The sequence below is a fragment of the Syngnathoides biaculeatus genome, chromosome 1, assembly GCF_019802595.1.
Source record: "Syngnathoides biaculeatus isolate LvHL_M chromosome 1, ASM1980259v1, whole genome shotgun sequence".
NCBI classification, from domain to species: Eukaryota; Metazoa; Chordata; class Actinopteri; order Syngnathiformes; family Syngnathidae; genus Syngnathoides; species Syngnathoides biaculeatus.
This window is the reverse complement of record NC_084640.1, coordinates 15428778-15447035: the sequence shown is the minus strand read 5'-3', so window position 1 is coordinate 15447035 and position 18258 is coordinate 15428778. Positions and strand designations below refer to the sequence as shown.

Genomic DNA, 18258 nt, shown 5'->3' with positions numbered 1-18258 from the left:
CTCCACCGCTTTCTCGTCCTCCTCCTCTTCACGTCCGTTTGCTGGCTTTTTTTTTTTTTTTGTACGGCGAGGATTGCGCACGCTTTGGCTGGGAATTTACTTGGGAGCTGAGAGTCATCTGCCCCCCCCCCCCCCGCCCTCACCCCGCTGCTTCCTTGTTCTTTTTCGGGGAGGGGGTGTACGCGGTGTCAGTAATTCCACCGCACTCTGCGCCTTTTTCTTGGGAATATTCTGCAGTGTTTTTTCTTCTCTACCCACTGCGGGGGCTGCTGCGGATTTTTGGCGCCCTCTTCTCGTCGGTGGGGGCGGGAGGGGGTGCGGGGTGGGGGCGGGGTGGGGGGGGGGTTGGGGGTGCGGGGTGACCGAAGCCTTCCCGGAGTAGCTGCGCCCGGAATCGGAAGCGGCGATGCCCACCTTGTGACTTTCGGGATTACCCCCTGACCCGCCCCTCACCTGAGCATGGCCCCGGCCCGGAGGGAGCGCGGCGGCCGCGCGGCGCTCGTCCTCCTGGCGGCGGCGGCGGCGGCGTGCACGGCGCTGGCCAAGGTGTGCAACGACCGCACCAAGCGCGGCCAGGACAACAGCTGGTTCGCCCGCGACGGCGAGAATTTGCCCATCATGGTGCTCATGCCCATGAACGAGTCGGCGCTGATGAGCGGCATCAGCCAGGGCATCGAACCCGCCGTGCAGCTCGCCATCCAGCACATGCGAGAGTCCCGGAAGTACTCCTTCTCGCTCATTACCGAAATCTACGACACCGAGGTGAGCGTGCGCATGTTTAAACACCCCCCGCCCCCCTCCCCAAAATCTGCACTTTCGGTTGACGTCTCGATTGGATCGCGCGTGCCGTGCCGACAGCTGTTCCCGGTATTTATTTAGACGACCGAGGGGGAAAGACGCCTCGGTTTTGAGTACTCGCTCGCACCCGTACGCATAACGGGTTGGACATGCCGACGAAGGGCTCGGACCCACCCGGTCTCGCGTGCCCAGTCGCGACGCCTCGTTGCACCAGCACCAGCGCTTGCTCGGATGCACCCTGTCGTGGATTCCTCTGTCGTCGGGACGACGCGGTCCAATCGCGTCTTACCTCCGTTTGACATCTTCATAAAAGTGACAGACAATTTCGTCACGGTCCAATCGCGCCTCGGCGGACTTCGCGCAAGTCCCTGCCGAGAAAGCGCCGACTGTGAACCGGTCTCGGGCTTGGAACGAGAGAGGGGCCAGCGTCGGGGATGACTAAACGGGCGCTCGGCGCGAAATGAGCCGCATTAGCGCCAAAGCCGCGTGGAAGCGTGCGCGGTGCCGCATCGGTTGCCATGCCAACGCAGAAGGACGGCGCGAGTTGGACTCGACTACCCGTCCATCTGTCGGCTTTGGCGCCGTACATCATCTCGGTCGCGCTGCTGTCGCTTCTTGGCTGGCTTTTCTTTTTCAGGCGTTGTTTATTAAAAAATCTGGTCTTATTATATCAAAAGTTGGGTTTTTTTTTTGACACTTTGAAGTAAGTGTAAGTACGGTAGCGGGACAAGCCGAAAGAAAAAGAAGAAACTTGTTGAAATCTTTCCCCCAAAAATTAAATAATTGCGCATCCAACAACACTGCAGCTCATATTTTGTCTCAGATGTGACCGGCCCGTCGCTTGCAAACATTTTTTTTTTTTCCATTTTACCACTCGCAGATAATAAAAGAGCGAGAAATGCGGCCCGAGGGCCGTCCGCTAACCGCGCGGAGAATATTTACACGCTTGCGGAACTCATCTCGGCACAGCTCAGAGCGCTTCGAGTCAACAGCGGCGCTCAATATTTGAATATGCTTAGTGGATATTTACACAATGTGGGACAACGCGGGTTGCTAGCTAGCTCAGGGGGCGTCGGTTGCTAGCTCGCCCGGTGGGGTGGGGGTGGTGGGGCAAAATTTTATTCTATGTGCTTCAAAAGAATAATTAGTTAAAATAAGTGTAAAATAGTTTTTATTCATAAAATAAAAAACATTTACTTTTATTTATTTTATCTTTATAATAATAAATGCATTTTTATTTAAATACAATAAACATCAGAAATATAAATAAAATGTAAATACATATTTTAAAAATTAATCTATGCATTTGCTTGAATTGAGGCAAGTAATTAATTGTTTTTTTTTTTTTTTTTTTTGAACGTCCATTGTTTAATGATGCTAACGGCTAACTTTTTGGCGACAGAAACGGGATCCACCGCGGACGAGTTGCCGGCCAATGACGGGGCAACACGTAAACGCGGGCCTTGTACACTGCGAGGCGGGCGTGTTCGCCGCGTTATCTACGTTGCGCTCGCACGCGTGCGCTGGGATTTAGCCAGGCAGATGTAAGTAATCAGTCCCCGGGCGGAGGCTCTTTATCGTTTTATCCCCCCGGTTGTGAAGCCGCATGTCGAGCCGGTCCGGCCCGCTCCAGCAACCCCCCACAATCCCACCCACGCTGGTTGGTGCTGATGAAGATTTGTACTGTAGTTACTGGAACGGCGGCCGGGAAAGGAGAAGCGGTGGATTATAAACGCGGCGCGGATCTCGTAGCGCTTGCGGTTCTTGTCCGTCTTCGTGTGGAATTTGGCCTCGCTGACGACTGATACTGTAGCCGGGCGGGCTTAGAGGATCAAGGCTTTGCGTGTTTGGGGACGCGGCGAAGCGTGCAAGCGTCCCGTTGCTAAGCTAGCGCGTAGGCCAGTTGATGTGTGGCGGTCTGATTTGCATCAATGGAGGAGGAAAAGGAATTGCCCCCCCCCCCCCCACCCCAACCCCCGGGATGGAAAACGGCGGCCAGCTACTTATAGGTTGACTTTTTTTTTTTAACGCTCAAGTTTGAGCTCCCCGGGACGAAACGCGAGCGCAAATGGTTAGTAGCGCATTATCGACTACCGGGGAATCAAGAGGCTGACCATTTCCTCTTCCTGCGGCGAAGACAATCCCGTCCTATTTCGGGATCGCCGTCTCCGTTGGTCCCCGGGGAGCCGTCTTGCGCGTCGGTCTGGCTATCCGTGCCCGGGTCAGCGCTTTTGGGAGCCCTCGCCGCCGTTGTCTCCGCCGTAGTCCCCTCCCCCGCTGAGCATTTACATGATGGATGACGTCAAAAAGGCGCCACGATGTTGGGGGGCGCACATGCTACATTTCGTATTCCCCGTTGCATACTTCCAGCAGGTTTTTTTTTTTTTTTGAAAAAGTTTTTTTCCAGTGTGCGCGCCATAAAAATGTCGTTAAAAGCGAAATGGCATCTCGTTTGATAATTACACCTTTACAGCCCGTTAGACAGGATGCCTTTCACAACGTTGCGGTAGACGTTGATGGGGGCGCGCGGCACGAAAAGTGTAACGCTGGCCTGGTTTCATGCAAAACGCGCGCGTACACATATGGTAGCGATTGCGCCCCGCGGCATCGCCCGAGGACGCCGGCATGTGGCGGCTCGGCGGCGTCGCCAGGTTGCTTTTTTTTTTTTCGCAAAAATTAGCACGGCCACCTCGGCCCACCCGCTCGCCCCCACCAGCACCGACATATCGGTCGACGTGCTCGTTATCTGCGTTTATCGCCGCAACAATTGACAAATAATCCGCAAAGTCGTTCCCCGCCCCAAAAAAATAGCCGTCAGGTGAAATGCGTTTGAGGTGACGATAAATTTTTTCGCCCGGCGGCCTCGGCGCCTTTCACAATAAAAGCTGTCGCCACTGACAAAAGGGCGAACGTAAATGTGCCCAAATTGACGCGGCGCAAGGCCGTTATTTTGACAAGGTCCATAAAACTCGCGGCGGGCGCTCGACCGGAAACCCCCCCCCCCCCCCCCCCCCCCCACCGCCAAACTTTTGACAGTTTGAGCAAGTGAGCAGATTCGTATTTGTGCAAAATTAAGTTAGCGCATATCGAGATAAGACTTGTGAGACTTGAATAAAAAACAATCCGCAAATATGTAGATGTAAAATCAACATGAACGTGAAAGACGCACTGTAAGTAGCAGGCGAGGCTGGCACCTGCTGCTACTTGTCTTCGGTCTGTGGGGCACTTGCGATGGAGCCCCATGAAATCTACCTAGCAACAAGCTGCCATTTTAACGCGACGCCGCTATAAAGTTCGATGTGGAATCGCGCCTGATTTTTGTCGCGTTTAAATGGGAAAACTGCGTGAATTGAGAAAACGAGCGCGACACGGGGTCCGGGTTTGGGTCCCCCCCGTGTGGCCTCAAAATCGCCCCGAGGTCAAAGTTGCACGTCGCCGTCCGCTTTCACGTTATTATTCATATCAAATCAAATTGTGGCTGTTATTTTGTGTTTTTTTTTTTTTTTTTTCTTTAGCGTTGTGGATTTAGCCACACTCAGGCGAGGGGGTGGGGGAGGAGGGGGCACGTGTGCTGGTTGCCCCCAGAGGGACCGTCAGGCACTTGACACTGCCGCTTCCCAGAGGGCGGACATGTTTGTTGCCATGGACGCAGCTGGCGACCTGTGGCGGGTTGGAGAAGAAAAATGTGCTCTGGCGCTTTTTTCGCGCTTCGTCCTCCTCTTCTTCATCACGTCGACACTTTTAAAAGAAAAAAAAACCAATTTTATGGCTCTCATGAGCACACCTGACTTGTGCTCCTCGCAGTACTTCCCGTAGCGTAGACGCAAACGCGTCGCGACGTACGAGAATAAGAAAAGTCGCTGGATGGCTTCGAGCCCTCGCGGTCACGTGACCGCCCTCCGTCGGCGTCGACGCCTTTTTTTGCGTTGCGCTGCCTCCGTGTACGGTACAGCACACGCGTCGCGGTGGATCACAAAAGGCTGCGCCGTGACGATAAGAGATCAAATGAGCTCTTTCTCCTGCGCCGTAATCTTTGCGCGTCCTTATGCGTGTTCCCAGGTGTGTGTGTGTGCGTGCGTATGGATTATTGCGCATGCGGGGGGGGGGGGCGAGATGGAATTCTGCCCTGCATCAGAGGAAATGAGCAGCTCAAGTATGAAATTGCCGCCTCGTACCAGGCGAAATATGCAGCATGTGAGGAGTGAAAGAGTATCAGGAAAGATTTATACATACACGTGTGTGCCTGACAAACCCAAAATCTGTTCGGAAATGGTTTTTTGTTTATATTTTTGGAGAAAATTGGGGAAAAATATGCAAATATTCCCAAAATAAAATTTGATCAAAATGGACAAAAACAACGCATGTGCATTAAAATAAATGCAAATATCCCAAAAAAAATGCATCCATTTTTCTCTTCCGCTTATCCTCGCGAGGGTCGCCGGGAGTGCTGGAGCCTATCACAGCTGTCAATGGGCAAGAGGTGGGCGGGGTACACCCTGAACTGGTCGCCGGCCAATCGCAGGGCACATCGAGACAAACAACCAATCACGCTCACAATCACACCTCGTGGCTATTTTGGGTGACCAATTAATGTCACGTGTTTTTGGGATGTGGGAGGAAACCGGAGTACCCGGAGAAAACCCACGCAGGGAACATGCAAACTCCACACAGGCGGGGCCAGGATCGAACCCGGGACCACAGAACTGTGAGGCCAACGCTTTACCACCGTGCCGCCGTATCCAAAAACTTATACATAAACCTATGAAGTATATCAGTATCCATAATACAAATTAAATAATGAAAATGCACATGCTCAAGCAATTTAAAATAGAAAAATAAAGTATGTATGTGTATATATATATATATATATATATATATATATATATATATATATACACACACACACACACATATACATACAAAAACAGAAATGCGAGCAGATGAGACGGTCGCACATCAGGGAACGATAGCATCCGTATAAAATACCAAGAAAATAAAGTAATTTTTTTTTTTTTTTAAATTGAGAAAAATAACACAAGAAAAAAATATGTATAATACCAACAAAAAAATTAATGCGATAAAATAAACCGCTGCGGAGTCGTGGAACTTCCTGTTTGCGTTCTTCTTCCACACAAAAAAAGCACGTGGGGGAAGTACTCCTTTTAATCAGGTCAAAGTTTTCGCGGCGCCGGAATGACGCGATTGCCATTAGCCTAGCGCGCTCGCCGACAAAGCGCCATTTATTGATCGGCGATAAATGGCGCGCTGGGGTAAATCGCCCGGTCCGTTTCCCCGTCGCGTGCCGGCGGGCAAACGCGGCGGCTCGCAAAACAACATGGCCGCTCGTCTTTTCATAGCTTTCGATTTGGTTCCGCTAAAATTGTTGTCCGTCCATGTCAGTGGAACCGGTGGGTTGGGTTATAGCATTTGGCGCCGAGCCGCATGCTGCTTCACCAAATATGTCGTCTAATCAATCAAAGCGGTTCGGAGCCACGGCAAAATGTATTAGTCTGAAGACCTTTGCTACTGCATTCCGTGTCTGCCCTGGACAATTTCTCCAAGACTAATCCTCGCTCTTGCTCGTGTTTGCAATTAGCATGCGCGTGAAATAACAGCAATTAGCGTCGCCATTAACCCAGTTGGGCTTCCCCCGAGGGCAGCCAATAAAAACAACGACAACAACGACAGTAAACTGACTTGAGAACGCGTTCCACAGTTGACCCCTTTTGCGCCCCCGCGGCACACGGGGCTGGGCGTCGGGGGCCGTCGCGCATGCTAATGGCGCGCTAAAAGGCGACGCGCGTTTATGCAGGTGAACGGCGCTAATCGCTCGCTGACGAGTGCGCCGTCCGTTTCGACAGTGCGCTACGCTAGGAAAAAACAAAACAACAACAACAAAGCAATGACGTGACGTCGTAGCGTTGCGACGTGTGATTTCACACATTTGTCATGAAATGTAGCGAGCTGGCATTGTGTTTGTAAATAACACCTTTTGTGTCATCTCCCCAAAAAATACCTACATATATTTTTTGGAATACATGCATTTATTATCATTTGCATTTTATCTTTTTTTTTTTTTTTTTTGCATCACATTCGTTCTTACGGCATTGCCACGTTCACGTTGGCCGACTTTGTTCATTTCACACGTCGTGGGGAGGTGAAGCAACATGAAGGGCGCGGTGCCCCACCAAAGCCCGCAGATGCGCGTTCACGGACGTTTCCGTGATTTATATTTCACATAACGCCGGTTCCGGATGAGAAATCAACTCGTTTATTTTTCTTCCTTTTGTTTTGCCATTCCACCTCGGAGCGATTCTATTGGTTGTCATGCAAAATTGAAAATTAGCGTAATTCCCGGCCGACAGAGCGCACCTGGTTTACGAGCCTCACCCGGTACATTTGGAAAGGAAATACCGTTTGGTCCATAAATACGCCGCAGTTCTGTAAAAGCCGCAAGTGCCCACATTGAAACGCGACATATTTACAAAAACGATACACAGAGAGTTTGATGCTAGCGCTATGCTAACAGGGCCGGTTGGGGGGGGGGGGGGAATAAAAAAACGTACCGGTAAAAATCACTTAGACATGCTAGCGCAGCGCTAACAGGGCAGAACCGGTAAAAGTCGCTTCCTCGGCAATAATATTCCACCGGTGTCACTCTTACCTTTTCCGCTGGAGTGCCCCCTTGCGGCCGTGAGGAAAAAAAAATGCACAAATTTGTCGCATCATAAACCGCAGGGTTGAAAGCGTGTGGGGGGGAAAAAATGTTGCGGCTACGAAGGCCGGCCGGGAATTACGGGAATTGGGTTGCGTCGTCCAAAAGACTGAATGGGATCAAATGGAAGGGAAAAAAAACTGCGCGCACGAAAATATGATTCGATACCAGCGAGTCGGAGGAGGCGCACAAGTCAATAGCGTGCGTGTGCGTGTCGACGCGTCTCATATTTGTGCAGCGGGAGGGAGCGCGTTATGCATTATTCTGATTCATAATGCGTGCGTGCGGCCCGAGGGGGGGGGGGGCGGCGGAGGTCAACCTTCCACGCGTGGTCTCCTCTTGGAACTCGGAATATGTTTTAGATTTCATACAGAAGAGCGTTTCATGGCGAAAAGTGAAATTTAAAATATGGGAGTGACATAAGCGTCCTTCAAGGGGTTTCGGTTTGGTTCCCTTTGGCGTTGGGAGGAAAATTATCATCACGTTTTTAAGGAATTTGAATTGATGGGACTTCATTGACGATATCAGTTTTTACATTTTTTTTTTTTTTTTTTTGGTCTTTCATCATACACGGCAGCTTTGAAGTCTGCCTAGCAACAAGCATGTTGGTTGCGGAAAATCTGATGGCAATTGTTACATTTTGGAAATTATTATTTAAAATGTCATATTTGATATAAAAAAAAAAAATAGCGGTTTGTGTCGTTCTCTGTTTTTAGCCGTTTTTTGTGTGACGCTAGCGTGCCGGTGGGGAGAAACCGAAGGCCAAATGACGCCAAACGAACTCCACTTCCGGGAAAACATATTTTGGGGGCACTTTTGAATTTTTGAAAATGTGGGAAAGTGTCACGTCGAAGGGAAGGACGCGGCGCTAGCCCGGCGGGGGGGTCGCGGCGACCGCTCGGCACTCCCTTTTTGATAGAGGGCAAACGTAAATGTCAGCCGTGTCCGCTCGGGAAAGGTCGCCGGCGCCCAATAAGCCGTGACAGACGACGCCTGCTTGACTCGGGCAGGCGGCGGCGGCGGCGGCAAACACGGCGAGCCTCGCCGCCGTGCCCTTTTCCGGGACGGTTGGGGTCCCCGGGCCTCCGCCGGAGCTCCGCCTCTTAAAGCGACACCGTCGCGTCGCGATAACGACGGCATTTTTTTTACTCGTCATAACGTGTACCCTCGGTAAACATTTGAATCTCGATGTAACAAACCAATAAATGAACGTGTTAAATGGTCGCCGTAAGTTTTGGCCATTCCCAAAAAAATGGAATTAAAAAAAGAAATTAAAATCTTGCGTGGTTTAGCTATTGCGTGCTTGATCCAGGGAAGAAAAAAAAAAAATCCAGAAATGCTGCTATTGATTTTTTTTTTTTTTAAAAAGCTGCAGAGGGAAATCCATACTTGTGATTGATTTTTATTTTGTTCTTGAAAGCTTTTACTTTACCGGTTTTGAAACGCTGGCGCTCGTTTGAAGCCTCAAGCCGGTCTCGAAACGTCGCTCGCTCGTGAACGCTCACTCCAAGCCCGACTCTCGACTTCAAACCCGAACGTGAAGTCTAACGACGACGTGCGTACCCTCACCCTGTCTTAAATTTGAAACCCGAACCCTTGACTGGACCCACTTGAATTCCTTGTCCCAAAGCCACTACCTTGTCCCGGCGCCTTCGTTTCGCAGCCCGACTTTGAGCGGAACTTTTTGCATTTGTGTATTTGGTCCTGACGGGATTGCCGTACCAGAGGCGACCCGCCGGAGGAGATCCGATTCTTTGATTTATTAAAAAAATGAAATAAAATACCGAAATCTTGGCGCGCGCCGCGGCGCTCGTGTTCCGTCTTTGAGAGCGAACACCCTCGGGAGCTCATTTTTCCCACACTTGATTGCATTGCGTGCGCGGCCTTTGAACGTCTCGTCGTCACCTTTTTTTTTTTTTTTTTTACCCCCTTTTTTTTTTTCTGGCTTCTTCTTTTTGAAAGCGCTTCACGCAAATCTTCAAACGGAAACGCGTGAATGGATGCGGCGGAGACGCGCCGGATCCGCGGGGGGCGGGGCAACGTGTCGGTCCGCTGTGTAGTCGCAGTATTTCAAATCCACATTTAGTTTCAAACGTCGAGATGGATGAAAACATGCAACTTTATTCTGTAAAGATTGGGACTTGGTCAGGTTGAGATTTTGTATTTTATTGACAGTTTATTTACTTTTCTCATTTTTTTGCACACTTTGAGGCGCTGGCATTTTTTTTTTTTAATTTTCTGTATTTTTTTAAATTTATTATATTCAAAGTATTTCTTCTCATGCATTGATTCAAATATTTTTAATTCAGCTTTGGGAAACAAAAAAAGTTCTTTCAATAAAATTTATATAATTATTAAAAAAAACAAGTAAAATATACGTACATGTGAATGTGAAAATAAATGAATAATCGCACCCAAAGTATTAAAACAATACGTCGCTTTCTGTTTGCGACCGCCATCCCTGCTGCTTGTTGCACACTCGCGTTGAAGGACGGACGGACGGACAGACGGGCGGGCGGGGGGATGGAAAGAAAGAGATTTCATTTCTTTTAATCTTCCTGCGATTTTGCGCGAAGAGAACATAAAACGTGGCGCGTCTAAGCCGACGATTTGGCCCGCGGCCAGATTAGGAAAAAGATGGCCGATCTGGAGGGGGGGGGTGGGGGGGGTTGGATTGCGCTCGCACGCACACAAAAGAAAGAATAAGAATTAAATCCCTCCCTTCAAAAAAAAAAAAAAAAAAAAAAGGCGATTTAGTAGCACCTCAGGCTTCAAACAGGCTGGAGTTTCTCTTTCGCTCACGTGGTGCGAAAGAAAAAAGGCTCCACTTTATCGAAAAATGTTTTTCCCAAGGTTACACATTTTGAGGGGAAATTAAGGAAAGAAAAACAAAATCACCCCAAATTGATTGTATTTCTTAAAAATCCACCGTCTTATCTGAGCCGGAGCACTGGAGTTTATCTTCGGAAAAGCACAATTTAAAAATGTAGATTTTCTAAAAAAAAATACTAATAATAATAATAATTGGCATCCAAAATAATTCTGTTCTGCTAAAAATTGTGCTTTGTTTAAAAGAAAAGGTAGTCATTTTTAAATCCAATGAAATGAAAATAAAAAATAACCACAAAAAATGTTTTCAGGGTAGCAGAGCGGAGCAACTGGTTTGAGTGTTGGCCTCACCGTTGTGAGGACTTGGGTTCGAATCTCGGCCCCGCCTGTGTGGAGTTTGCATGTCCTCCCCGTGCCTGCGTGGCTTTTCTCCGGGTAGGCACTCCGCTTTCCTCCCACATCCCAAAAACACGCAAGATTCTAAATTGCCTGTGAGTGCGATTGGCTGTTTTTTTTCTCCATGTGCCCTGCGATTGGCTGGCGACCAGTGCAGGGTGTGCCCCGCCCGCCTCCTGCCCCGTTGACTCCCGTGACCCTTGTGAGGATAAGCGGCTAAGAAAATGGATGGATGGATGTTTTCAGGAAAAAACAAAACAAAAAAAAAAAAAGATTCAAGACGTCAACTTAATGTTTGACTGTGCTAAATAAGCCATTATTTATTACAACGTAACCCCTTTTACGCAATTTTTCCGCTCTACAAAACAATCGAATTGGACGCAAGCAAGAAGTGTGCGTTTCCCCCCCCCCCCCCCCCCCCTTTTTGTGAGTGGCCATTGATTCGCACTGGTGCATTTTTATTTCCTTCCCACAATTCCTAGTGGCCTTCTGCCTGGCTGGCGACGCACGCGAGCAAAGATGGAAGCTCCTCGCCTCCTTTTTAGTTTGCGTCATCTCCTATATAATCTTTTTTTTTTTTTTTGCATTGCGGACAAACGGCGTAACGTGCGTGCGCTCGTCGCCAGCTGCAGTTCATCCCCCGTAGCGCCAGCTAGCGTCTAATTGGCCGCGGCTTCTTTCTGCCGCGCGCTAGCCAAATAAGGTCGCGCGCGTGCGCGCCGGCCCGGCGTTTGCCTCGACCTCTTTCATCTGCGAGCCCTCCGCGTGCAAACCCGAATAATGGAGACGGTACAGTAGAGGGTTTTTCCCCCCGTGTGGCTAATGCGAGACGTTGTTTAGCCCGCGGGCCTCGCAGAGCGCCGGCGAGCGAGCCGGCGTCTAATAAGCCGCCCTCATCGCGTTTGCGTGCGAAGCGGGCGCACGGAATGAGACGCAGAATATGCGGAGAATTTGACACGGGGGGGGGCTTTCAAAGATGTTTTATTTGCTTTGGAAAAGTCCGCACACCCCGGGTTTTTCACATGGAGATGAAATGAGACAAAAGCCGACCTAGAACCGCCAAAGTTGTGAGTTTGAAGCTGATCGGTTAGTTCTGTGCACAGCCGCACTCGGCACAGAACCGACCGGAACAACTGCAATCGTCGTCGTCGCCCGTTTGATTTGTAAAAATAACTTTTGAGCAACTCCAAGTCGCCGAACAGGACAATTAAAACGATTCAAAACGACAACAGCACAAAATAAAACTAACTCAGTTGAAGTAATTTAAAGTTTATTTCAGTGTAGTCGCGCTTTTGTTTTTTGCCTCCCAATAATATCTTTTCCTTTCCTGAAAAAAACGTTTTTTTTAATGCAACTTGTATTCTCAATAAATTGCCACTTTTATTCCTAAATGGCGCAAATGCGTCTAAAATTGACTGTCGCCATGGAAGTGTTTCCATATCTGTCGCATGCATCATGTTGCGTCAACTTCGTATTTCAAGTATTTGTTTTTCCCATTTATTGTCTTCCATTTTCAAGTAGTCGTCGTCTCGTAGCGAGGCGTTCATGGTCCTCGCATTTCCTACCAAACATCTGCAGGAACTTTCTTTTTGTTGTTTTGTTTTATCCTGGCGGTGAAATTTGGAGGGGTGGGGGTGGGGGGGGGGGTCTGGAGCACAGCTGCACGCCAACCTCCATCGTGTTGCCTTCAGGCGTCTTCAAAAAGTGGGAAAACAAAAGTGAGAAGCACCTGAGCCCACCCTGGGGGGGGGGCTTTGTTGAGTCATCTTTTTGGCTTTTTTTTTTCTTCTTTTGTTCGGGAATCCAAAAATCCTGCTCCCGTGCGCCTTTTGGGTAAAAACTGTTTTCACACGGCAACGCGGCATTCTGCATATTAGCGCCGAGCGGAAGGGAGTTTCACGCGGAGACGTCACGAATTGAGCGTTTTACCAGGACATGGCTTTCTTCTCAACCGGAATATTAGAAACCAGAAACATGAATTCAACGTGACGTATCGTGTAAATTGTTTCTAGATTTGCTGTAGTTTGAAACCCTACTTAAACGTCCTAACCCTGGGTTAAAACCCCCGTGTGAAACCCGAACCCTACCGAAAACCACAAATTCACACCCTAACACCCCCCTGGCCCCGTCCTCGACACCGTACTTTGAAAGTGCAGCAAAGGATTCAAACCGGAATCCCGGGCCTGAAAATCCAATCTCAAAGGCTCTTGAAAGCGTCGTTCCGAACCCTAACCCGGGTTAAAAAGCCCTCGTTTTCAAACCCTAATCCTGTTTCGGAAAGCTTCGAGTTTCAAACCGTCACCCTCGCCTGCAGCGCCAAACCTCGTGCGGCCATCGTCCTCGTCCTCGTCCTCGCCGCCGCCGCCGATAAAGTACCGAACGTTTGACGGGCGTGCGGCTGCTTCGGTAAAGCCGTTACAGTATCTCCAGAGCTGCGACAACGTTGCAGGGATTTATGCATATTTGATGCGGGAAGGCGGGGGGGGGGGGGGTGTTAAGGGGAAGAACGGGGGGGTGGAGGGGGGAGGGCGTGACCTACTTAGAAGAGCGCCGGATTCTGGTTGTGTCGCACGAGATGAAAATCTGCGTTTGCGAGTGTGCGTCTTACAGTACATTGTCTGAAAATGTTTTCCGACTCGTTTTAAAGCCTTTGAGTCTGTTTTTTTTTTTTTTTTTTTTTGGGGGGGGGGGGGGCGAATCAGAGAGACTTTTCGCAAGCGACTTCCCTCCGTCGTCTGCAGTTTTCCTCACGACGCGGCCTTGTACACAAATGGATTTTCCTTCCCTTTCCGTACCACCGTCTTGTTCTTCTTCGGTTGCCATGGTAACGTGGCGCCGTCGCGTCGACCCCTCGGAAAAGTGCCGATTGACCCCCGCCCCCCTGCTTTGGTGCCATCTTCAAGACGGGGGGCCCCCGTCGGCGCACCCTCCCTCCGCCGACATACGAGACGGCGGAAAAACCCCTTCGGCTAACCGATAGCTTTCAACCAAAATGGCCGACTTCCTGTCTATTTTATTTTTTTTTTTTTGTGCGTCTGCTCGTAACGGACGCGCCTGCTGTGCCTGATTTTGTATTTCTCGGTTACAGCCGGCGTATTTAGCGGGCTTATTTATTATTATTATTTTTTTTTCAAAAACAACCAACATGGCCGACTTCCTGTCTTTTTAGGCGTGGCCGCCTGATACTTTTTTGCGGGTTTACCCGTGATAAGCGCACCTACCAAATTCCATCCATTTATCTCTTTTCTTTGCTGCTTTTTTGCGGGTTTACCCGTGATTTGCGCACCTACCAAATTCCATCCATTTATCTATTTTCTTTGCTGCTTTTTTGCGGGTTAACTTGTGATAGCCACACCTCCCAAATTCCATCCATTTATTTTCTTAGCTGCTTTTTTGCGGGTTTACCCGTGATTTGCGCACCTACCAAATTCCATCCATTTATCTATTTTCTTTGCTGCTTTTTTGCGGGTTAACTTGTGATAGCCACACCTCCCAAATTCCATCCATTTATTTTCTTAGCTGCTTTTTTGCGGGTTTACCCGTGATTTGCGCACCTACCAAATTCCATCCATTTATCTATTTTCTTTGCTGCTTTTTTGCGGGTTAACTTGTGATAGCCACACCTCCCAAATTCCATCCATTTATTTTCTTAGCTGCTTTTTTGCGGGTTTACCCGTGATGGCCGCACCTACCAAATTCCGTTTTCTTAGCCGCTTATCCTCACGAGGGTCGCAGGAGTGCCGGAGCCTATCCCAGCCGCTCCCCCGTTGGTTGTACATTCACGCGAGCGCAGCAGCTAATTAACGAGATCGAGGCCGCAGCGCCGAAAGCGAGAGCGGCAGGGAAGGTTGACGCGAGGCCGCCCCGGATCACGACGGGGGATTCCTGGGAGGCTAACGTTGCGCGCTAACAAGATTGATGCGTGCGGACAGAAGAATCCCGCTGCTTGGCCGCAGGGGGACAAACACAAAAGTTTTTTTGTTTGTTTTTTTAGGGCGAATAGACAAACGCGAGCTTTTTTTGTTTGTTTTTTTTTTTTAATTCCGAGCAGAACATCTCGCTTGTCGACTTACCTGCGGCTCGTCGGGCCTTTCGGGCCGGGCCGAGAGAGGTTAGCGGAAATATGTCCGCCGCTAAATGGCCGCCGTGAGATAAGCGGCGCCGAGGAAAGAAACGCTGCCGGCAATGTCAGCGGAATGGCCGACACGCACGCGAACGCGTACACGAATGCGACCCATCAAATTCATGTCAAAAACGGGATTCCCGTATTGAATCTATAATTCACCGTGATTATGATTGTGTTACTTTCAAATTGATGTGATTACTTTCCAGATTTTTGTCAAATCTGCAAAAAACATTTTTTTTATCTGCGTACTTGCGAGAGGATACCATCACATTGATAATTATTTTTGGGCAAAACCATCTATAATAAGTTGCCTATGTTATGGGATTATTATTACATCGATTATGATATCTGATGATGTAATATCGAATTTCCATCCGTGATACTTGTCAATGTATTTGGACAAAAATCATCTGCGATACATGACAATGTGCAACATGCGATAGGATATCGTTGCAATACTTTGATAATATCACAATTCCATATTTTGGATGAACATGCTGATAGATCATATCTACTATTTATCTATTATCTATTTTGTTGTTGTCCAATAGGAGGCCACATTTTTCTATTTTCTATCCAAAATTTTGGAACATTCCGAATAAACCAAACATGTAGTAAAAGATATGATGGTAAATCCAATTTGATGATGTTTGATGACCGAGCAGTTTTCCCAACTGCAAAGTCTCATCATCATGACGATTGAGCATTCTGAATTCTCCCTCGCAACTCCGGGACCAATAATCCAAGCAATTTTTGGGGTATGAATTTTCTTAAAATGCTGTAAAAGCGCTGGCCTCACAGTTGTGAGGTCTCGGGTTCAATCCCGGACACGCCTGTGTGGAGTTTGCATGTTCGTCCCGTGCCCGCGTGGCTTTTCTCCGGGTGGGCACTCCGCTTTCCTCCCAAAAAACAGGCGACATTAATTGGACACTCTAAAATTGCCCCAAGGTGTGATTGTCTCGACGTGCCCTGCGATTGGCTGGCGACCAGTTCCGGGTGTACCCCGCGTCCTGCCCGTTGACAGCCGGGATAGGCTACAGCGCTTGCCGGGACCCTTGTGAGGACGAGCGGCTAAGAAAATGGATGGATGGACGGTTTAGGTTTCGTCATGAATTCTGAATGATTGGTGTGTTGTATTTTTATCTCCAAAAAAAAAAAAAAAATGTAACTATGCGAGCGTTTTGCCGGTGACCCGCTGATGTTTCCCGAACGAGGTGGCGGGATGAGGAGATTCCGGCACGCGTCGCCGGTTGTGGATCTGAAAGGGCATTTCGGCGCCACGCGTCTGTTATTTTCCCCGAGTATCCTCGGCGGCGGCGTCGGGGGAGTGGAGAGAAAAATTCCACTCCATCACCGTTTGACTTGATCCACTTCATGCGGCCGGCCGATCAATGTGGACTCTCGGCGTGCACTCCAGAGCCCGCCGTCTAAATATTGCCGCCGCCGCCGCCGGCGCGAGCCGCAGCAATGTCCTCAAATGTGTTTTTTTTTTTTTTTTTTTTTCACCTAACCCACGGAGCATATTTACAGACAATTAAGCGATATATTTCAACTTCAAATTTAAAAGCGCATAATTTGTGTCATCAAAGTCTGCTAGGTTCATGCTAACAGGTGAAAAGCATGAGCATCCAAACAAAAGTTGCAACCAAAAAGAATCCAATATTGTATATTTCGACAGCCGGACCAGATAATTACAAAAGTCAGCTAGCGTGACGCTAACATAAATCGCAAAAACACCACAGACGGGCTAATGCAAATCATCCTCGATCTAATGCTAAACTTTCCGTGGCGCCGCAACATATACCAACTGTACCTAACGGTATTCACTCTTCTTCTTGCTCTTGATTACGGTAATTTCCGGACTACAAGACGGGACTTTTTTCCACACGCTTTCAACCCTGCGGCTAATTTGTGCACGCTTTCTAACGGCCGCAAGGGGGCGCTCGAGCGGGAAAGGTAACAATGAGACCGGAAGTGACTTTTACCGGCCCTGTTAGCGCTGCGCTAGCGTGTTGCTGCTGTCTTACTGGCGTCTGTCAGTGATATTTACCAGTAAGTTTCATTTTAACCAACCCTGTTAGCGTTAGCTTTAGTGCGGCGCTAGGATTAGTGCTTCTGCGTACCGTCTTTCTTTGTAAATTTCTCGTGTTTCAATGTGGCCACTCGCGGCTTTTCCACGGCTGCGACGTATGGATGTAGCAAATGGTATTTCCTGGGTGAGGCTTGTAACCAGGTGCGCTCTGTAGGCCGGGAATTACGGCATACTTTTTCTCTTCAAGTAGAGCTCAGCGCTGCCCGGCATATCCGTGGCACGACGCCGTACTACACTGAAGGCGTGGAACTCTTTCATCCGGATTCCTTCAAAACCTGCGGCGACGCCAGTACGCGGACAATGAACTGCGATAAAGTGCGGCTTGACCGTGTACCTCGATTTCTTCTTCAGCAGCTCATAAATTAGCTGTCAGCCACGCACAGGAAAGAAGGCTCGACCGCCTCCTCCTCCTCCTTTTTACGCTCGAGTCGCGGCGACGCTGATTAATGACCCCGGCGAGCGCCGAGGGTCTACAGTTGACTTAACGCTCAAGTGGGAGCTCGCCGACTTTGACAAACGCCAGGCCGCTCATTTGCGCGCCGTCGCGTCGGTCACGAGAGGAAAAAAAAAAAAAAAGGTAGATGCGTTCCAGGAAAAAAAAACGGAGGACGGTTTGCGTCGCTAACCGGTTCATCCCGGATAGCGACGGCGAAAAGACTTTGGAATACACCTCGAAAGTCGGGCAGGTTCAAAGTCAAAACCACATCACATCATGTCAGCAAATCCCACGAGAAGAACTGATTCTGTGCGTCTCTTGCTTTTTCTTTACCTTTTTTTGAAGGGTTCTCAAAATGGTAACCACGAAACAGGAACGAGCTAGCTACGCAGTGTTAGCAATACAATGAAACACTCGGCCGAGTTAGGTTTCCTCCGTTGAAGTTTTGTTTTAGCCTTTTAATGGATCTTCGGCGACCTTTCGGACGCGAGGCCGCTTCAAACGTTTCCCCGGCGACGACGGCCGAGCCGCCGAGGAGGCTTAATTGCTGCGCGCTATTTGTCGGCGGCGGCGCAATAAGAGCGAGCTAATGTCCCCGTGCAGCGGAAAGTCAACAAGGGTGCAAGCCTGGCGAAAGGTTAGCGTGGAAGAAACGTTGGTGAAGCGCGATCGGGAACAAAATGCTCCTTTGTGCCACTGTAGCGACGCTAATCCCGCAAAGCGACGCAAATGTCGATTCGCCCCCGGGTCGCTACGCAGATGGCCTCACCACCGCTGCCCCGAGCCCCTTCGCATATGTCTCAATGTGCCCTTAACTCTACCACTCGCGGGTTCCAGCCCAAGGTCTTCGCCTATAGCGCTCCTGG

General features: G+C 49.2%; 2 protein-coding genes across 7 annotated transcripts in view; one reads left to right on the top strand and one right to left on the bottom strand.

Annotated features, from left to right (window-relative positions):
• The window catches only part of ndrg1a (N-myc downstream regulated 1a), a 148851-nt gene that overhangs the window by 526 nt on the left and 130067 nt on the right, over positions 1–18258 (bottom strand). The gene's annotated exons all lie outside the window — the stretch shown is intronic.
• gabbr2 (gamma-aminobutyric acid (GABA) B receptor, 2) overlaps positions 1–18258 on the top strand; it is an 84536-nt gene that overhangs the window by 9472 nt on the left and 56806 nt on the right. The window contains exon 1 of one of the 6 annotated variants that reach the window (XM_061821834.1): positions 460–762. The exons of the other annotated variants lie outside the window; for them this stretch is intronic. Within the exon in view, the coding sequence (XP_061677818.1) occupies positions 460–762 (303 nt within the window). Of the gene's footprint in view, positions 1–459; positions 763–18258 lie in introns of those variants that run through there. 6 annotated transcript variants of the gene reach the window in all.